The sequence below is a fragment of the Quercus lobata genome, chromosome 1 (genome assembly GCF_001633185.2).
Source record: "Quercus lobata isolate SW786 chromosome 1, ValleyOak3.0 Primary Assembly, whole genome shotgun sequence".
Classification (NCBI taxonomy): Eukaryota; Viridiplantae; Streptophyta; class Magnoliopsida; order Fagales; family Fagaceae; genus Quercus; species Quercus lobata.
In genome coordinates, this window is record NC_044904.1 from 272,429 (window position 1) to 289,234 (window position 16,806).

General features: G+C 33.7%; 2 protein-coding genes across 5 annotated transcripts; one reads left to right on the plus strand and one right to left on the minus strand.

The window, feature by feature from the left end:
- Window positions 1–2,262: 2,262 nt before the first annotated feature.
- LOC115966890 (SNF1-related protein kinase catalytic subunit alpha KIN10-like) lies at window positions 2,263–7,598 on the minus strand. 2 transcript variants are annotated; one of them, XM_031086047.1, is made up of 7 exons: window positions 7,517–7,598; window positions 4,947–5,139; window positions 4,416–4,600; window positions 4,014–4,193; window positions 3,794–3,925; window positions 2,771–2,956; window positions 2,263–2,560 (listed from the first exon to the last, which is right to left on the minus strand). In XM_031086047.1, exons 2-6 carry the CDS (start codon window positions 5,134–5,136, stop codon window positions 2,783–2,785), a joined length of 861 nt encoding a protein of 286 aa, XP_030941907.1. In that variant the 5' UTR covers window positions 5,137–5,139; window positions 7,517–7,598; the 3' UTR covers window positions 2,263–2,560; window positions 2,771–2,782. The 2 variants fall into 2 exon arrangements, with proteins under 2 accessions (XP_030941907.1, XP_030941948.1); XM_031086088.1 differs by lacking the exon at window positions 3,794–3,925.
- Window positions 7,599–7,611: 13 nt separating this feature from the next.
- LOC115967025 lies at window positions 7,612–15,990 on the plus strand. 3 transcript variants are annotated; one of them, XR_004086405.1, is made up of 6 exons: window positions 7,612–7,696; window positions 11,125–11,252; window positions 12,547–12,700; window positions 14,303–14,389; window positions 15,164–15,289; window positions 15,452–15,990. XR_004086405.1 is itself a non-coding variant. In XM_031086147.1 (4 exons), exons 2-4 carry the CDS (start codon window positions 14,342–14,344, stop codon window positions 15,728–15,730), a joined length of 453 nt encoding a protein of 150 aa, XP_030942007.1. In that variant the 5' UTR covers window positions 11,273–12,700; window positions 14,303–14,341; the 3' UTR covers window positions 15,731–15,987. The 3 variants fall into 3 exon arrangements, 1 of the variants encoding a protein (XP_030942007.1); XR_004086404.1 differs by having other exon boundaries at window positions 12,555–12,700; window positions 15,452–15,989; XM_031086147.1 differs by lacking the exons at window positions 7,612–7,696; window positions 11,125–11,252 and having other exon boundaries at window positions 11,273–12,700; window positions 15,452–15,987.
- Window positions 15,991–16,806: the final 816 nt, after the last annotated feature.

Sequence of the window (16,806 nt, forward strand, 5' to 3'; positions counted from 1 at the left end):
ACTAAGTTAATCTGTTTGTGTTTAAGGGGTCTAAAAACGTACACATACTACAGGGAAGGTGTAGCATACAAGTTATTAAAAGTATGTGAATATTTTCTTTTTTGTTAATTCCAAGTTTATCCTACTCAAAATTGATATTTCATGATCTGATGATTATCATTTTACAATGTTGCAGGATTTTGTGAAATCTGCATATTTGTTTAATGAGGCATTAGAGCTGGATCCCAAGAATGAGGAGCTTCAAAAGGCTTTCTGGTATTGGCTTCTATCCGCAATCCTGGTTTATCTTATGGCTTATAAGAAGTATTTGAATATTTGGGGGTTTGTCTATAAACTTTTTTGGAAAAATTGACCGAATAAAATAAATAAATAAATAAATATATATATATATATATATTTATGTATGTATGTATGTATGTATGTATATAAAGTTTGAGGGGACCATGGTGCACCCTCCAACCACATATTGAGCCCTGCCTCTGTTATACAAAATATAGTTCTATTAAGTTTGCACTGGCTTGAAAACTGAAATTCAGATCTTCCCTTGAAGAGAAGATTTGTCAATTGTAAATGAATTTGCAATTGAGTTTTATTCAAAGTTTTTCCTCCTTTGATGGATGATTATGCCGTTTGTTATGGGCCCAAAGCTTGCAATGATGTTGTAGCAATTGTAAATGAGTATGATGTGATGTGAATTTCATGGTGAATAGAGTCAGTGATTAGATTATTATTATATGGTCTACGACCATCTTCTTTGGTTCAAAACATTCTTCTGGGTTTGTTACTGCGTCTGAGATCTGAGCTTTGTTTATTCTAAAAGCTACTTGAACGCTGATTGTTTTGTTCATGTTCTTGAAACAGGGAAGCTGTTGGGTTTGTGATTAGGTAAAGTATGTGTATGTGGAGGGAGGAAATTACACAATTCGAGTTTTGGTATGTTCTGCTAAAATTTCACATTGGGTTGTGAATCTGATGAAGTGGGAAAGCTCTCACAGTAGGAGAACTAGGAACTAGGAAGTCTGTGACTTGTTTTTTTGTTAGTGTAAAAATGACTTTAATTGGAACAGTGTTTTTAGTTTTCAGTTTCAATAAAATAAGTTCAATCTAAACAAACCCTAACTCTGGGTGTATATCTTCTTTTTTTGGGTACAACTGCTAGCAGCTGATTCTTAAAGTTGTGTTTTTGTTTTCCATAAAAACTGAATTTGAAGCCCACTTTTGCATTACCGTTGTGTTGCCTCGGGCAAAACCCATCTTTAATTAATTAATCAATCAATATATATAAACAAAGTAGTTTACTACATTGCTCAATTATCCATCCTACATTTAACTCATCTTTTCTTTTATTTTGTTCAGTGTTGTTGTATTTTAATAATATTAAAAATGATAAATAAACTGTAACTAAAAGGCACTGTCTTGAGAGATTAGTAGGGTTTGATAAATAAATACCTGAGTTTTAATTTGTTAAATAGAGAGTGAGTGGCTTGTATTTTAACACCTAATCTTTAATTTTACAAACTCACTGCATGGCAATATATGATATTTATATGAACAAATAAGTTATAATTCCAATCACAAAGGCACTTTCTTGAGAGAATATAAGGAAAAGGTATAATCTCAAATGACAAAATCATTAATTGGCAAGACCATACCTACTTTAAAATTTAAAAAAGAAAAAATAAAAAATAAAAACCCTATAGAATATAGGGACGTATTACCGTACAACTACAAAAGTCAGCTCTATATACCATTCTCAATAGAAAAATATTGAAGGAATCGTTCATAATTCCACATTTGAAGCATCCTCCAGAAGTAGAAGAGGTAAATATCTAAATGTTAGATTCATCAAACAACTCCAACTAGGGTTCATAATATTAAGGCTAAAATGCAAAACTAACCTCCTAACTTTCTTAAGATTTCATTTCAATCCTCTAACTTTGCTTTAGTTCATTTTAGTACTCTAAGTTTCAGATTTATTCAATTAAAACATTTCCGTTAACTTTTATTAAAATTTTTTGGAAAAAAAAAATCTGAAAAATATTTTTCAATCATTAATTGAATTTTTTTTTAATTTAAAAAATTTGAAGAAAAATTTATAAAATTGAAAAATTAACCACAACATATATCAAAAGTTGATGAAAAAGCCTTAATTGAATAAACTTGAAAGTTAGAGGACTAAAATAAACAAAAGCAAAGTTAGAGGATCAGTTTTGTATTTTACCCAAAATTAATCAAGGGAAAGGCAGAGTACCAACATCCACATATAAGAACCAATTGACTCATACCAAGCAAATATTACCTTATAAAAGAGTAGGAAGAATAACAAAATGAAAAAACTGGTTATATAATTAAATACAAAGATTACGAGACCAACAATATTAAACATTAAATATCAAATAATGGATTGTTAATCATTCCTTCATGAGGACCAGGGACACCCAGAATCCACCTTCACTTCATGCTCCCGTTCTTCTTCCAACCTATTCTTCTTCCGACGCACATTCAGTTTTTTCAGTGCTACAACCACTCATGTCATTATATCACTTTGATGAGCTCGAGACTGCCAAAATGAAGATAATAAATATATCAACAATTATCATAAGCAAGCAAATAAATAGACTAATAGTTAACATTCAAGTTTCAGGAAAAAAAAAAATAAAAAAAAATCATTCAACATGGATACTTATTACCACCATCCAATTGGTAGTTGAAGTAATTTACAACTAAATCAACTAAAACAATTGAGAGAGAGAGAGAGAGAGACACAAACCTTTTTTACTTGTTAAAGGGTATTGGGTGGGGGCAAAGTTAAATACCGTGGAAGATGTGCCTGAAACCACGGGTGCTCGCGAATCTTAGGAATTTCTATCCTCTCGAATGGGTTCTTTTCAAGCATCCTTGATATCAAGTCTTTCACTTCAGGTGATAAATGACTTGGAAGAGTGTATATCCCATCCTACAATGCAAAATTGTGTTGTTAAGTTCACATTACCTTTGATCTCTTTGCAAAAGCACGACTCTTAACAATTCGAATATAATGCATAGCAAGCAAAAAGAATCAACAAATAAACATAAGAAAAGTGCACACACATTTTCTGGACTTACCACTCAACCAGTGACATAGGAAATAAATCTCAAGAATAAACAATAAAACCACTTGATAATGCCGGATATAGAATTGTTGAAAGGTGAATTGAACGAGAACAAAGAAGATAAACCCCAGGCAATCACATTAAGAAATGTGAAAGCAATTAAACCCACAAAACTTGAGAGTAGTTGCTGGAATGTATATAGTTTTACCCTAAATTTTGAACGGTTACATTAAACTCTAAAAGCGATTATATAAGGAACACCTAATCCTTTCCATCTAAGACAATATTTCCACGTAAAAAAAGGGGAAAAGTAACCATTAAACATAGTAAGAAAAGACCTCAAAACAAAGCAGAAACGAACTTCAAAACAAATGTTAAACTAAGAGGTTTGTAGAACAAACCAAATGAGATTTTTATGACATCATAATAATAACATAATAATAAAGACAGCCATAAATACACCAAAAAAACAAAATAAAAATTCAGAAAAGAAAAAAGAAACTTCACTAAAATTACATTTCCCTCCTAAAAAAGAGTATATGCTAATAGAAGGAAAAATAAGAACACAAAAAAACATGTTTAGATCAAATACAAACTTTCAAGTAAGACAAACTATTGTGAATCACATATAAGAATGGTGCACACCAAACATGCCAAACTGAAATTATGATTTAAAATAGTCAAATAAATGATTGTTTTACCATTATCTTCTTAAAAACGCTATGATTGTTGTCTGCAACAAATGGACGGGTGCCACATAGTAGAAAATATAGGATGATACCACAACCCCAAACATCTACTGGAGGCCCCTCATAGAATCCTCCCGAAATTAACTAAATAAATTGAGAAAGATAGTAACTCATTAGATGATCAAGAAAAATTTAGCTAAATTTCCTGTGCAAAAATGCCACATATCCATACCTCAGGGGCAAAATAGTCTGGACATCCACAACGTGTCGTAAACTGACCATCAGATATTATATTGCAGACACCAAAATCAGCAATCTTCACATTCCGTTCGGAATCCAAAAGCAAATTCTCAGGCTTAAGGTCTCTATGAACCACCCTGTTCTCATGACAATACTCTACACCAGAGATTATCTGCTTCAAAACACATGGATTAGCATACTTTAAATATTAGAGTAGTGGGAGTGTTTGATACCACAACTTAAACAACATTTTTTAGTTTTAAACAACATTACACGTATTTTCATAAACTTTTTCATCCACACGTATTTCCAAAAAATACGAAAAATGTTACTAAAACAACATTACCAAACGGGCCAAAGTTGGAGGAAATTTAAAAATATTAGCTAATTCTACCTGTTGAAAAATTTTACGAGCTTCTTCCTCCTGCAATTTTCCGATTGCCTCCATGTAAACAGTAAGATCTCCCAACTCGGCATACTCCATCACAAGATAGATCTTTTTTGGGGTGTCTATAACCTCATAAAGTCTAATTATATGAGGATGCCTCAACAATCTCAATATTTCAATTTCTCTTTTCACTGCAACAATTTAAAGGAAAAAATAAATGAATAAAAATTTTAAGGTAAAAAGAAAAGAATAGGCAAACATTTTATATCCATAGGCAAGATTAAAGTAACCATAAGCATGGAGAAACAAAGTTAGAAAACCTTTAATTAATTCCCTTAGAATAAGGATAAAATGTTTGCTTTTCAAATTTCAGAAATACTCTCTAAATCCATTAAGCATTGTAAATATGATTGTGATTCAATACATCATCCCTGATTATAAATTAAGTTATTTGAAAGAATAAATGATCTGGCCCAATTGTAAATTCATTCAGATAGACTACATAATCATGCAAGAATCCAAACAAGTAATACAAACCTCTTTCTTCCATTTTCTTTCTCTCCATCCTCTCACGGATGAGGATCTTTACAGCAAACTTACGTCTAGTTTGGATATCTGTTGCAGTTCTCACCTCACCAAAGCCACCACAGCCAATTAAGTCTCCAGGCTCATATTTTTGTTTAAACACATTTGGACAATTGCCGCCTTGTTCAATTGAGCTATCCATTTCCTATATAATAAGCATGGGTAAAAAGTAAGACAACATAGAAATTTTAGAAAAATTTACCCACCCACAAGATATGAAGTTTTAGGATTAGGAGCATTGTTAGCCTTGAAGCAATTTATGAGAAGTTTTTGTTTCACTTAGTTTGTTGTTACAAACTTACAATCAAGATAGTAATATACAAACAATTTGAGGATTTTAATAACAGAGACATTTTAAGGACTGGGCCGTGGGTCAGGGACTGGGATGTGGTGAAATCAGAGTGGGTTTAGCTGGGTTCATCGAAGATGGGTTTGAGCACGATAGAGGAGCTGAGGCGGCGCGATCAGATCGGCGATGCGTTTGAGCAGTGCGATCAGACCAGCGGGGCCATGGGTCGGGGATTGGATCTAGGCTTCACCGGTGATAGCTCTCTCCGTCTTTCGGCTTGGGCTTGGCGTGAGTGATGAGAGTGAGTGAGGAGAGAAATTTTCTGAGGAGAGTGGAAATGGTTTGAAGGTAAAATGAAGTGTAAAATGATTTACGGGTGTGGGGTGGGTATTTTACGGTCAACTAAAATCTATTTTCAGTTTGACCGTAATTTTCTATGTTGCCAAACACCAACAACGGTGTAAAACAATTTCAAGAATTCAATTACACCTGAAACAAACGCAGCCTAAAATTGGAAAAGTCTATAATTATCATCACTATTTTAGCTTACAAATTGGTGTGTCAATTACATAATTATTAAGACTATAAGAAATTATATTAAAAAAAAATTGTCAAAATTGCTTTTTTTTTTTGGATTCAGTCTAAATTGAATTGTGTCTTTCTCACGGAATTCCTATTCCTATATTATTTATTTTTGTTTCAGAAGTGCAAAGTACATAACGCCCATTACTTATTTTATATATATATATATATATATATTTCACTCTTTTTATAAACTTCCACATACACGCATGGAATACAAACAAAGAGATCATTGAAGATTTTAAAGCTATGAAAGTTTTTCAGGATGAAAAGAACACACACATAATGGGATCTTAATTACTTTGATATTGAGGTGATTTAAGATGAAAGAAGAATACAAGTATGTAAACAACAGGTTTCGTGTAGTCCTTACTTTAATTCAATTGGTGTTTGGTGCAAGCCCCTTAGTCTGCCTAGGGGTACATAAATTTGGGGGAGTGCCTAAATGATTGGTCTATATGTATTTAGGGTTCTGCTACCTTTTGGTTTGGTTTAAGGTCATATTATTTGCCCCCAACATTCTGCTCTTGCACTGTGATTTTGTTCTTACTACATACTTTCATTAATGTTTGAATCGTAGTATCTTGATTAATTACGGGGACGGACCCAGGATTTCAAGCTGGGGGGCCAGAGATAAGTGAAAAAAAAATAATTCAAATACGCATCCATATAGTATTAATACGCATCCAAAATTTCAAATTGTGTTTGAGAGATTGGAACATCAACATTTTCCGAAATTGGGGAATGCATATTTTCTAGAATTGGAACATCCACATTTTCTAGAATTGGAATAGCAACATTAGTTGGTAATCCCACGTTGATTTCGGAAGAATTTGAATCTTTTCTTTTGAAAAAAATCAAGCACTGTAGTTGATTTTTTCATGATCTACAAATAAAATAAGAATCATATATATTATCGCACATACGATTGATGTTAGTTGTTACTAACTAAAGACAAATACTAGAATCTAGGTAATATGTATGATGCATTTAATTATAAATTTAGTATTTCTCACTTCTTTTCAATTTATAAATTTATCTAATTTAGTATTATGAGCTAACAATAGATGCAAATGAATCACTATTATTTTCTTAAATTTGTGTGACAATTTTCTATATTATATGATTTGTTTTTTTTATATTTTTTTCTTTGATCTGCCTTTATTTATCTTTGTATTCGTGTTGTCTCCATCTTTCTGACATTGACCCACTAACCCAATCCCACTCCCGACACTATCAATTTATTCTGCACTACTAACAAAAACTTTTTTTAACTTTAGTCTTTCACTTGTCCCTATTATACCCAACTATCAGCCAACAAAGAACAGACAAAAAGTCAAACAAATATTCTCTGATCTGACTCATCTGAGTAATCTCTACAAACTCTACTCTCTCTCTCTTATCTATATAATACAATTACAAGAGAGAGAGTCACAAACACAGAGTGACAGATAGTCACAAAGCCAAAAAGCCAAAAAAAAAAAAAAAAAAAAAAAACACCACAGGCCGCAGCACAGATTCAATTCACAATCACCAACATCAGTAATCAGTTCATCACTCATCAGTCATCAGTAAAAACACAAACACTCCACAAGCACAGATTGAGCAACCGGCACAGATTGAAGGAAAGGATAGATTAAATTATAAATACCTGTGAAGGCTGGAGCAACGAAGCTGGGCTGGTCAGATCGAGCAACCGGCGGCGGCGGCAAGATGGGTCTCGCGTGGGCGGCGGCGACAGCTGAGACTCTCGCGTCGGCGTGGGTACTGCCGTACTGAGTAGACTCTCACGTCGGCGTGATGATGATGGCGGCGTCGCGTCGGCGTCTGGGTAGTCTCTATCTCTCTGTCTCCTTTCTTTCTTTCTTTTTTCCTTCGTCTTTCACTTTCTCCGTTAGGTTTAGCCGCTTTGGACTGCTGAGTTATTTATTTATTTTTTTTTATTTACATGGGTCATGGGCTCTTGCCTCCTGGGCTGGCCGGCTGGGCTTAGTGGGCTAGGAATTCATGATTTTTTGGGAGGGGGGCCTTAGGCCCCCACCTGGGTCCGTCCCAATGATACCGAAGGGTCTGTTTATTACTTGCATACAGACGGTTTTTGTGAGTAAAACTAAAAAAAATTCCATATAAATAGTTTGATTTGTGTGATACATTGTGAAATTTGCAACATTTAATAAGGACCTCCTTGTAGTTGCAGAACTAAGAACATTTCTACATAGTGACACAAATGTGTTAAGGTAGGTTTTGTGACTTTTGTCAAAGTGTGTACTTTCATCTTGGACAATGTACTTGCTTTAGGTGTATTATATGTACAATGTGATACTTAATTGCCACCATTATATGGTGCATGGTAAGCTATATTCAGGAAATAGTAGGAATTTGTTTGATGTGGTTTATAGTTTCTGAAGTTTCATAAATTTTAATCTTAGAACTACAATTATTTTTGTTTGAAATATGAAAATGAAGTGTTTTGTTACCCCCAAGGCCTGTAATTGATTGAGGTGATTTTGCTTTTTCCGTTTTAGTTTAATCCGTTTGGGAGTTTATAAAGGAATGGAATGGAATGGAATGGAATTGAATGATCATTAAAGGAATGGAATGAATTTAGTAGGGAAAGGAATGGAATGGAATTGAATGGAATGAAATTTAAAAATCTTGTTTGGATGTTATAAAATAAAGGAATGGAATGGAATGGAAAGTAAGTAACACCGTTTGGGAGTGACATTAGAAGGAATGGAATTGAATCATTTTATAATAACATTACTATTATACCCCTCATTTTAAAGAACATAAAAAATAATCAATGAGAACTTATAATTGCTTTGAAATGCTTAGTATTTAGTGGATGATGTGAAACTAGTTAGCCACAATTGGGTCTGTGTTAGATTATTGAATTACAATATTGTTTTGTCAAGGTGAATAGATTGTATCACACTAATCAATAATTTAACAGATGAAGATAATGGCATGAAAAATTAATAATAGTACAATTTCTTTATTTCAATTTGCAAATTTTTTTTAGGGGTTGCTAGTTTTGGATTGGATCTTTTTTAGCTGGTATGCTTTACAATGGATTTGATAATTTAATACATCTCCATCTCCCAATTTCATTAAGGAAAAAAAAATTATTGTAGCTAAAAAACAAGTTATGTATATTTCTATGTTGTAAAGCAATTCACGCATCATATATTTATTCTCAACAAAATAAATATTGTCTAACAATGCAAACAAATATCTTTAAAAAAAAAAACTTCGGTAATGAGTCATGCCAAAACAAAACAAAATAACATAATCCATTCCAAAATTAAGGTTAGCCAACAAATCCCACACTTTTTTAATTTTTAGGCCTAGACATCAGTGTCAATAAGACACATTTGCGCTCATGATCTGGGCAACCAAAGAACATCTCTTTATATGTTGGATTTTCCATCAAAAATATGTAGGCCTCAAGCATAAAAAAATTTATATTAAAAATAATCTACTCCAACTTATTAAAGTTCTAAACTACTATTATTTTAATTAAAATACTTTTCATTTTATTTTCTTCTCATTTAAAATTTTTTTTACTCTTGTTTTTTTCTTAACCACACACCTATCCTTGTACACTAGCTTTAACATCTTAATAAGTTGTAAACAAATGCATAAAATATATTATGTATATATTTTGTTTAGACAGAAAGGGAATTGACGTTGATAAATTATAACATAAATTGATGGATAGAAAAGGGAACTATCTTAGTCTGATATTGGTTTTGTTCTTTGCATTGCAAGAATTCTGTTGTGATTTCATGAATAAGTAGTGGGCAATAAATTTGTTTGAATTATTTTTGGCTAAGAATATATTCAATGAAATGCCTTGATTTGAATTTGGGCAGAGTCATGTTACTCAGTCCTAGGCTGAATCATTTTCATGTTCAACATTAATAGTAAAAAAATAATTTTCTATGCTAACTCAGTGTATGATTTTCTACAACAGTGCATTACTTTCTAGTTTCTTATCATTTAAATTTTTTTTTACTCTTGCTTTTTTCTTAACCACACACCTGTCTTTTGTCTAAACTTGTACACTAGCTTTTGTAGACATTTCCTCTTAACCATACACGTGGTGAAGCCTTGGAGCTATTAACTAATTGGATGGTTGACTTAAAACTGCAAGTGTACGTAACACACCACTTGCTTCATAAATAACAGAAGAATCAAAGAGGAAACAGAGTAAAAAGCAAATTTGAGTTCTCTAGCGGTTTTCAATTTCAAATTCACAGCAGTTTTCCAGCAATTCTCACTTTCAAATTTCTAAATACAATTTTTTTTTAGTTGTACAGGTAACAGCAGTTTTCGTTTCTTTTCACTTTCAAGGTTTTTTCGTTTCTTTTCACTTTCAAGGTTTTTTGTTGTACAGAATGTAGTTTGTTTTGGTTTTTAGGTGTACAAAAACACTATATATCACTCTCATGAATCACTAGCAAATAGTTCATAAAAAAATAAATAAATAAATAAAAAGACTAGCAAACAACCGAAAAGAAAAAGATAGACATACTTGGTTTGAGCAATATCTGAAAATTGCAACAGACAAAAAAACAAAAAAAGACCAGCGGTAGCAGCTTCACTTTGTAGAGGACGGACAATATTGTGCAAGAATTATAGCTTTATTTTTCTTACGGCTGAATGAGAAAAAAAAAGGTTGATATTAAAGGGGTATTTTAGGGATTTTAACAAAAATTTCATTAAATCTAAATTCATTCCCTCCCATTCCTCCCAATTTTGAGGGGAACAAAAATTTGAGGTTTTGAGGAAAAAGGGAGGAATGAGCATTCCCTCCTAACCATTCCATTCTCTCTCACTTAAACTCCCAAACGAGAGAATGGACATTCTATTCCCTCCGTTAAAACTCCCAAACAAGAGGAAGGAAGAATATTATAAAAATATTCATTTTATTCCATTCCATTCCCTCCTCCCAAACGGAGGTGATATGTCATTAGCTGTTCCTTTTTTTATGTACAGGCATTTTAAAGCTTGTAAATGGTGTGTGGGAAACACATCTGGATTGCTCAAATACACCTTAAATTATTAACAATGTTCACTTTTCTTGTGATGCGTCTGATTCCTGTGTTCATTGTTGGTTGCAATTATTGTTAAAATTCCTGAGACCTCTCAATTAGCTATGTTGATAAGTAATGCGGAGCTTGGCATTTTTTTCTCACCTAAATATGCTGTGGATGGTATAGTGAAAGATGCATTATGGCAATGGGCTCTTTACAGGTCAAACTCCTTTACACCATGCAATTCTAGGACATATCACACTGCGGCTTAACTTCTTGAGAACGGTGCGGATCCTAATGCAGCAAATGAAAATGAGGAGACTTCTCTGCATTATGCTGCATGTACAGGTTAGCTATATCTCTTTGCAAAAAGGAAAACTGGTCTCCTTCACCCTCAAAAAATTTTCCCTTATTCAGTTTTGGATCCAGATGTCAATCAGTTCATGAGTATTAGAATTTATACATTTCTGTTTTGCTTGGCTATAATAGAAAAATTAATTTGGATGCTGGTTGAATATTGATCGGATGTATTGAGCTTTAGCTCAAATGACATTTATCCTGTAAGAATGGGTGGAGGTTGCAATCATGGATTCACAACCCACTGGGTGTGTATTGTAACTTAACCAATAAAAAAATTTACATCCGCAACTCTTTAGTATATTCACTTGTTAATTTGCATGAGTATAAGAAAAAGAATTCAAAAACTATTAGTTTACATAAAATAACATGGCTGGAAGGATGATAGGTTTGGGACAAAAGTTTAACTAGAAACTGGATATGCTTTATTATCTTTCTATCTAATGCATTCGCATTTGCATTTGGTTATTGCTTTTCTTGGGGACCTAGAACTTCCATGTCAATATATATAAGCAATTGTAGTTATTGTTCCCTTAACTACAAGTGCAGTTTTTTTGCTCCCTTAAATTGTCAATATAAGTGTTTTGATTTGTTCATTTGATGGGATCTATAATGCAGAAATTGCTTAATATCATTCAAATTTCTTTCTAATGGCCAAGAACCTAGTAGCTCAATTGACATCTCATGTTTCTAACAAAGACATTGAGGGCTCAAATCCCCCTTCCCCATTGTAAATATTGAATTTTCAAAAAAGAAAAAAAAAATTATAATGCTACATGAATAATTAATATGTTAAGCGAATTTACAAAATTTCAACTGCCTCAATATAAATTACTTTTTGTGGAGCTTCTTCAATGTTAAATAATTACAAGGTGGTGCCTAAAATTATGAAATGAGAATAATACCTTCAACAAATCGAGTACTATGTTGCATAACAAGTATCTACAAATTTAATGAAATGGTTTCCTCTGATGATGGAAACTAGACTGCAATATTAATGGAAGTGAGGAAAAAATTCAAAGTATTAAATAAATAATGGGAAGATGAATAGATTGAATAGATGGATTAATAAAGATGCAGGATGGTCAGTAGAGAGTATTAAAAGTATGTGAGGGAGAAAGAGGAGCTTTATTTTTCAGATTAAGCTATAATCAGAGAGATGGTGCATAGGGTAATTCTTGTCACTATTTATCATTCTGCCTATCTCATTGATTGTATTCTGACTATTCTCCTTGTTTCTATGTATAGCTTTTGGTTTATTTATGCTTTATTATCACTTATGTAGTTACACAGATGCAGGGATTAAGAGAATTGTACGCCTCCTGATTTCAAAAGGTGGCTAAGTGGATGTGATTTCTAATCGTGGCACACCATTACATAATGCGGCAACTCACGGCAGGAAAGATTCTGTCAGAATTTTGTTAGAAAACCATGCCAATGTGAGCAAGTTTGTTTTTTTAATTTGGAAGAACTATTAATTATAACCTGTGTGTTGTTGGTGGGGCTCCAAAAAAGGATGGATTGGAAAAATATTATGTAAAACCTAGCATATAACTTTTGTCCTAACCTTGACAATCTATGAGAATATTTGTTAGCTTCCAAATGTTGGAAGTTATAGTAAAAATATCATGAGAGAGTTGATGTCAGTATTAAATTAGGATTGGATAACCGCTATCAGAAATAATATTTCCTATTTGTGTTAAATAAATTGCATATGCTATTAATCCATAGGTAGTTTTAGATATTTTGTAACTCTGTAAATTCAGCCAAACTTGTTTGAGACATTCGTGTTAAATTTGGTTGGACTATAACTTACTTTCTCAGTGTGCACTAACTTTTACCTTGATTTATGTTTTTCAAGGTTGTGATATAAGCTTTTATGCACTAGTTCTGTCATTTTTCTTTCTTTTGGTTTAAGTACTATGGCTTTGACAATTGGCTTGTTGTGATCATAGTGTACTCTACCTTGATTTATATTTTTTGAGGTTTCAACATAAACTTTTATGTATTAGTTGACAATTTTCTATTGTTTTAGTTTAATTACAATGGCTTTGACAATTGGCTTGTTGCAATCACAATTACTATATATATAGCCTTTTGATTAAATAAAAATTATGTCAAGTGGAAGATTTCATGTAGGGTCCTTGGGCCCAGAAGTGCATTATTTATTCATATGTTGGGCCACAGGCCCAAGCCGAGAACAAAGATCCACCCGAGGATGAGATGTCTTCGTCAGAAAAGATTGCACTAATGAATAAAGGGTGGGGTTTGGTCCAAAAGGCTCTGGAAAGTGTGCCGAGGATGAAAACTTTCTCGGCCGAACTTGGCCAAGGTCCTGGAAAATGGATTGACGGCAAAGATGGCAATCCCTGAAATTCGTTTGGGGTGGACAAGCACTGCAGAGATATGAGATGAAGATGAGCCCTAAAATATCTGGGGAGAAAGCTGCTGCCTCCGCATTAAATGCACTGCAGCTAATCCCCTGGCCGCATTAATGTAGAAGTGATACCTGAACAGTGTATTTCAACCTTACAACTACTACTTGAAAACTTATGAGAAGGACTGATGGGACAAGTATCAACCCTAACCATCTAGCATACAGGTGGACGGTGGAGGTGAAAGGGGAAGGAAGTATAAAAGAAGAGAAAAAAGGACGAAGAAGAGGATCGGAAATTAGAGAGAAGAAATATTGTAGCAATCCACAATCAAATTTGTAACGCTATCTAAGAACATAATATTGGAATTATTGTCCTCGGATTTCGCCGAGAACGTTCTTTCTTCATTTCATAATAGTCCATTTATATCTTTTTGTCATCAAGCCTATCTATATCGTTGTTTGATCAACTATAACCCAGTTTTCCAACCCATTCCTCTACAAATTCATTGTTTTGGGCTTCTTGGGCCTAAGTCCGTCTACGTACTAGGCTGGGAACTCAAGCCGGGTCCTTACATTTCATATTAGGAGAGAAAAGCCCAGCTAAATTCACATATTAGTCTGACGACTGTTTGGAATTAATTGTTATTTGATAATTCTTTTGCAGCCAAATGTAATTTTCCATGATCATTTACCTCCTTTGGTGATGGCTATCCATGCGAATTCAATTGAGTGTGTTGAACTTTTGCTTCAGGTACGTTCAAAATTTTTTTTTTTTGTTATACCATAGCATGTATATATTTTGTTGCTAGTTTTACTCAGTCACAGAAGTTAACATGAATGTGTGATGCATGTCACTATAATCCTAGAGTTTCTCTAGCAACGACCATGCAAATGAGGTTGTTTGGCTCACTGTCGTAAAGTTTTTTCAGTCGTTTAGTTTTCATTCAAAATTATGTGATTCATGACATCTTTTTCTATGTAATAGCTCTTACTTGTTGAAGTAAATCTTGTCTGGAAAAAAAATTGATTAATTAAAATTTTAAAAAGCAAAATAATCGATAACAATGTCTTCTCCAAAATTGGAATTATTATATGTTATCAATATTTCAGAAAGATGAGAAGGCTCATATTGGCTTCTCAACATAATTATTTTTTGTGTCAAATGCTCACGCTTCCCACACAAGAATGCTGAGTGTCACCAGCCAATGAGTGTGATTATTAGTTGACCTTAAAGCTCCTTATGCTTTGTTAAAGCTCTTGGTTATATTATTCTAAAAAGTTCAATTTTCAAAATAAACTCCAGTTATGTTATTTTTGTTTACAAAAAGGGATCTATGGTGGCTGTTTCCCTTTCCATAATTTAGTCTCAGAGATACCATCATTACAAGTCTCATTATTTGATATTTATTTTTTGTTGAATTATATTGCGACAAGCTGTTTGTATATGCTAGCACTTATATTCTGATAGTTTGAGTAATTGATCACAGAAATTTTAAGTTTTAGAGCATTTGTGCAATTTCAATAGGCAGGAGCTGATCCAAACATAAGAAAGCATGGAGTGACACCTCTAGAAAGTACTGCTTCTGAAGGGTTAACAGAAATGATCAAATGCTTGTTGAATGCTGGAGCTGATCCCAATGTTACCAGTTTTGTGAGTACTTCCTCTCTTGGTTCTGCATTAGTCACATTTTTAAATGATTATGCTGGCATCTTCCCACATATTTATGATTACTTCCTCTCTTGGTTCTGCATTAGTCACGTTTTTAAACGATTATGAATTCAATGCCTCTTTTAATGGAATTTTTTCTTTTAGATATATGGCAGGCCAACGTATGCCTACTTTGGGGAAAAAATGATGTCCAGCAAAGCTACTGGCCGTTTCCCCCCTGAGAAAATACCTTGTCCGACTTATTTTCACTTCCATTTACATGGCTCTTATTGCTGCGGCGGTGCCCTTTTTTGGGGACTTTGTGTCCTTCTGTGGCGCAATTGGGTTCACTCCACTGGATTTTGTCTTCCCTTCTGTAGCATATTTGAAAGCGGGAAGAATGCCCAAGGACGCCAAATGTCGTCTTTCAATGCAGCTCCTTAATTTTGCAATAGCTACCTGGTTCTCAGTTGTTGCAGTGTTGGGTTGCATTGGTGCAGTCAAGTTTATCATAGAAGATATCAAAACCTACAAGTTCTTTCACGATATGTAAGCATTTACATTGTTATAACTTGTAATTGTTTTGTAATCATTGTATTCTCTTACATTGTTGTATATCTAGATGTTTTATGTTTCAATGAGTTATGTAATTCAAAATAAATATCATAATTTCAAGAATTAAGAGTGGAAGAGGAGGGGGGGAGGGGGTGTTTGATATTTTGAATTTCGCCACAGTAGCGGAATATGTCTCACTTCGACGAAATACAAATTAATAAATGGAAAAGAACATTTCCCACTATTCATGGAGTTAAAGACCCTGGTAAGTGTTCTTTTCAATTTCAAAAGATCCTTATGAATTATTGCTTTCATAGTCGAAAGTAGGATGATATGATTGTGCAAGCACAACAGACACTGACATAGGCACGGCAAGGATGACCTACACCACACAACCAACCTTTGGGCAAAAAACAAAGTACAACCACTCCTAAATGATCACACAAAAGCCTACTGTATCTCTCTTTCAATAGAAAAGAAAATGAAAAAACTCCATCTGCTACATAATTCACTGCCTTGTATTTCCTTTGCTTTCCGTTTTAAACTTTCAGCCACATACATAACTTCCTCCCTTAAATCCGAATTGGACCTGTTAAAAACTCTGATCCGTTGGCCTTTTTTTAAATCACTTTGTGGGCCGGGCCCAATTTCTATTTTCCCGGACCCACCTGGCCCTTTTGTGATTTTGCTTTTTTCTATGTTCGCACTCTTTTTTTGTTCGTCCATTGCAGATTGTCCTGTTGTACATCCCAACAAACCTACCTCCCTGCTCTGACTGTCCTTGCTTTGGGATATCTGTACACTTGGTTGACTTCCCAGGCCCTTCCTAATATCCACTAGATCTTCCCCTACATCCTCACCCAAAAGATTAACCTTAGTCCGTAGCTCATTTTCTGAATCTCCAGGATTTGACAGGGGCTGTATTGGTGATATTTCCTTATCAATCTCCGCAATTATCGCCTCGA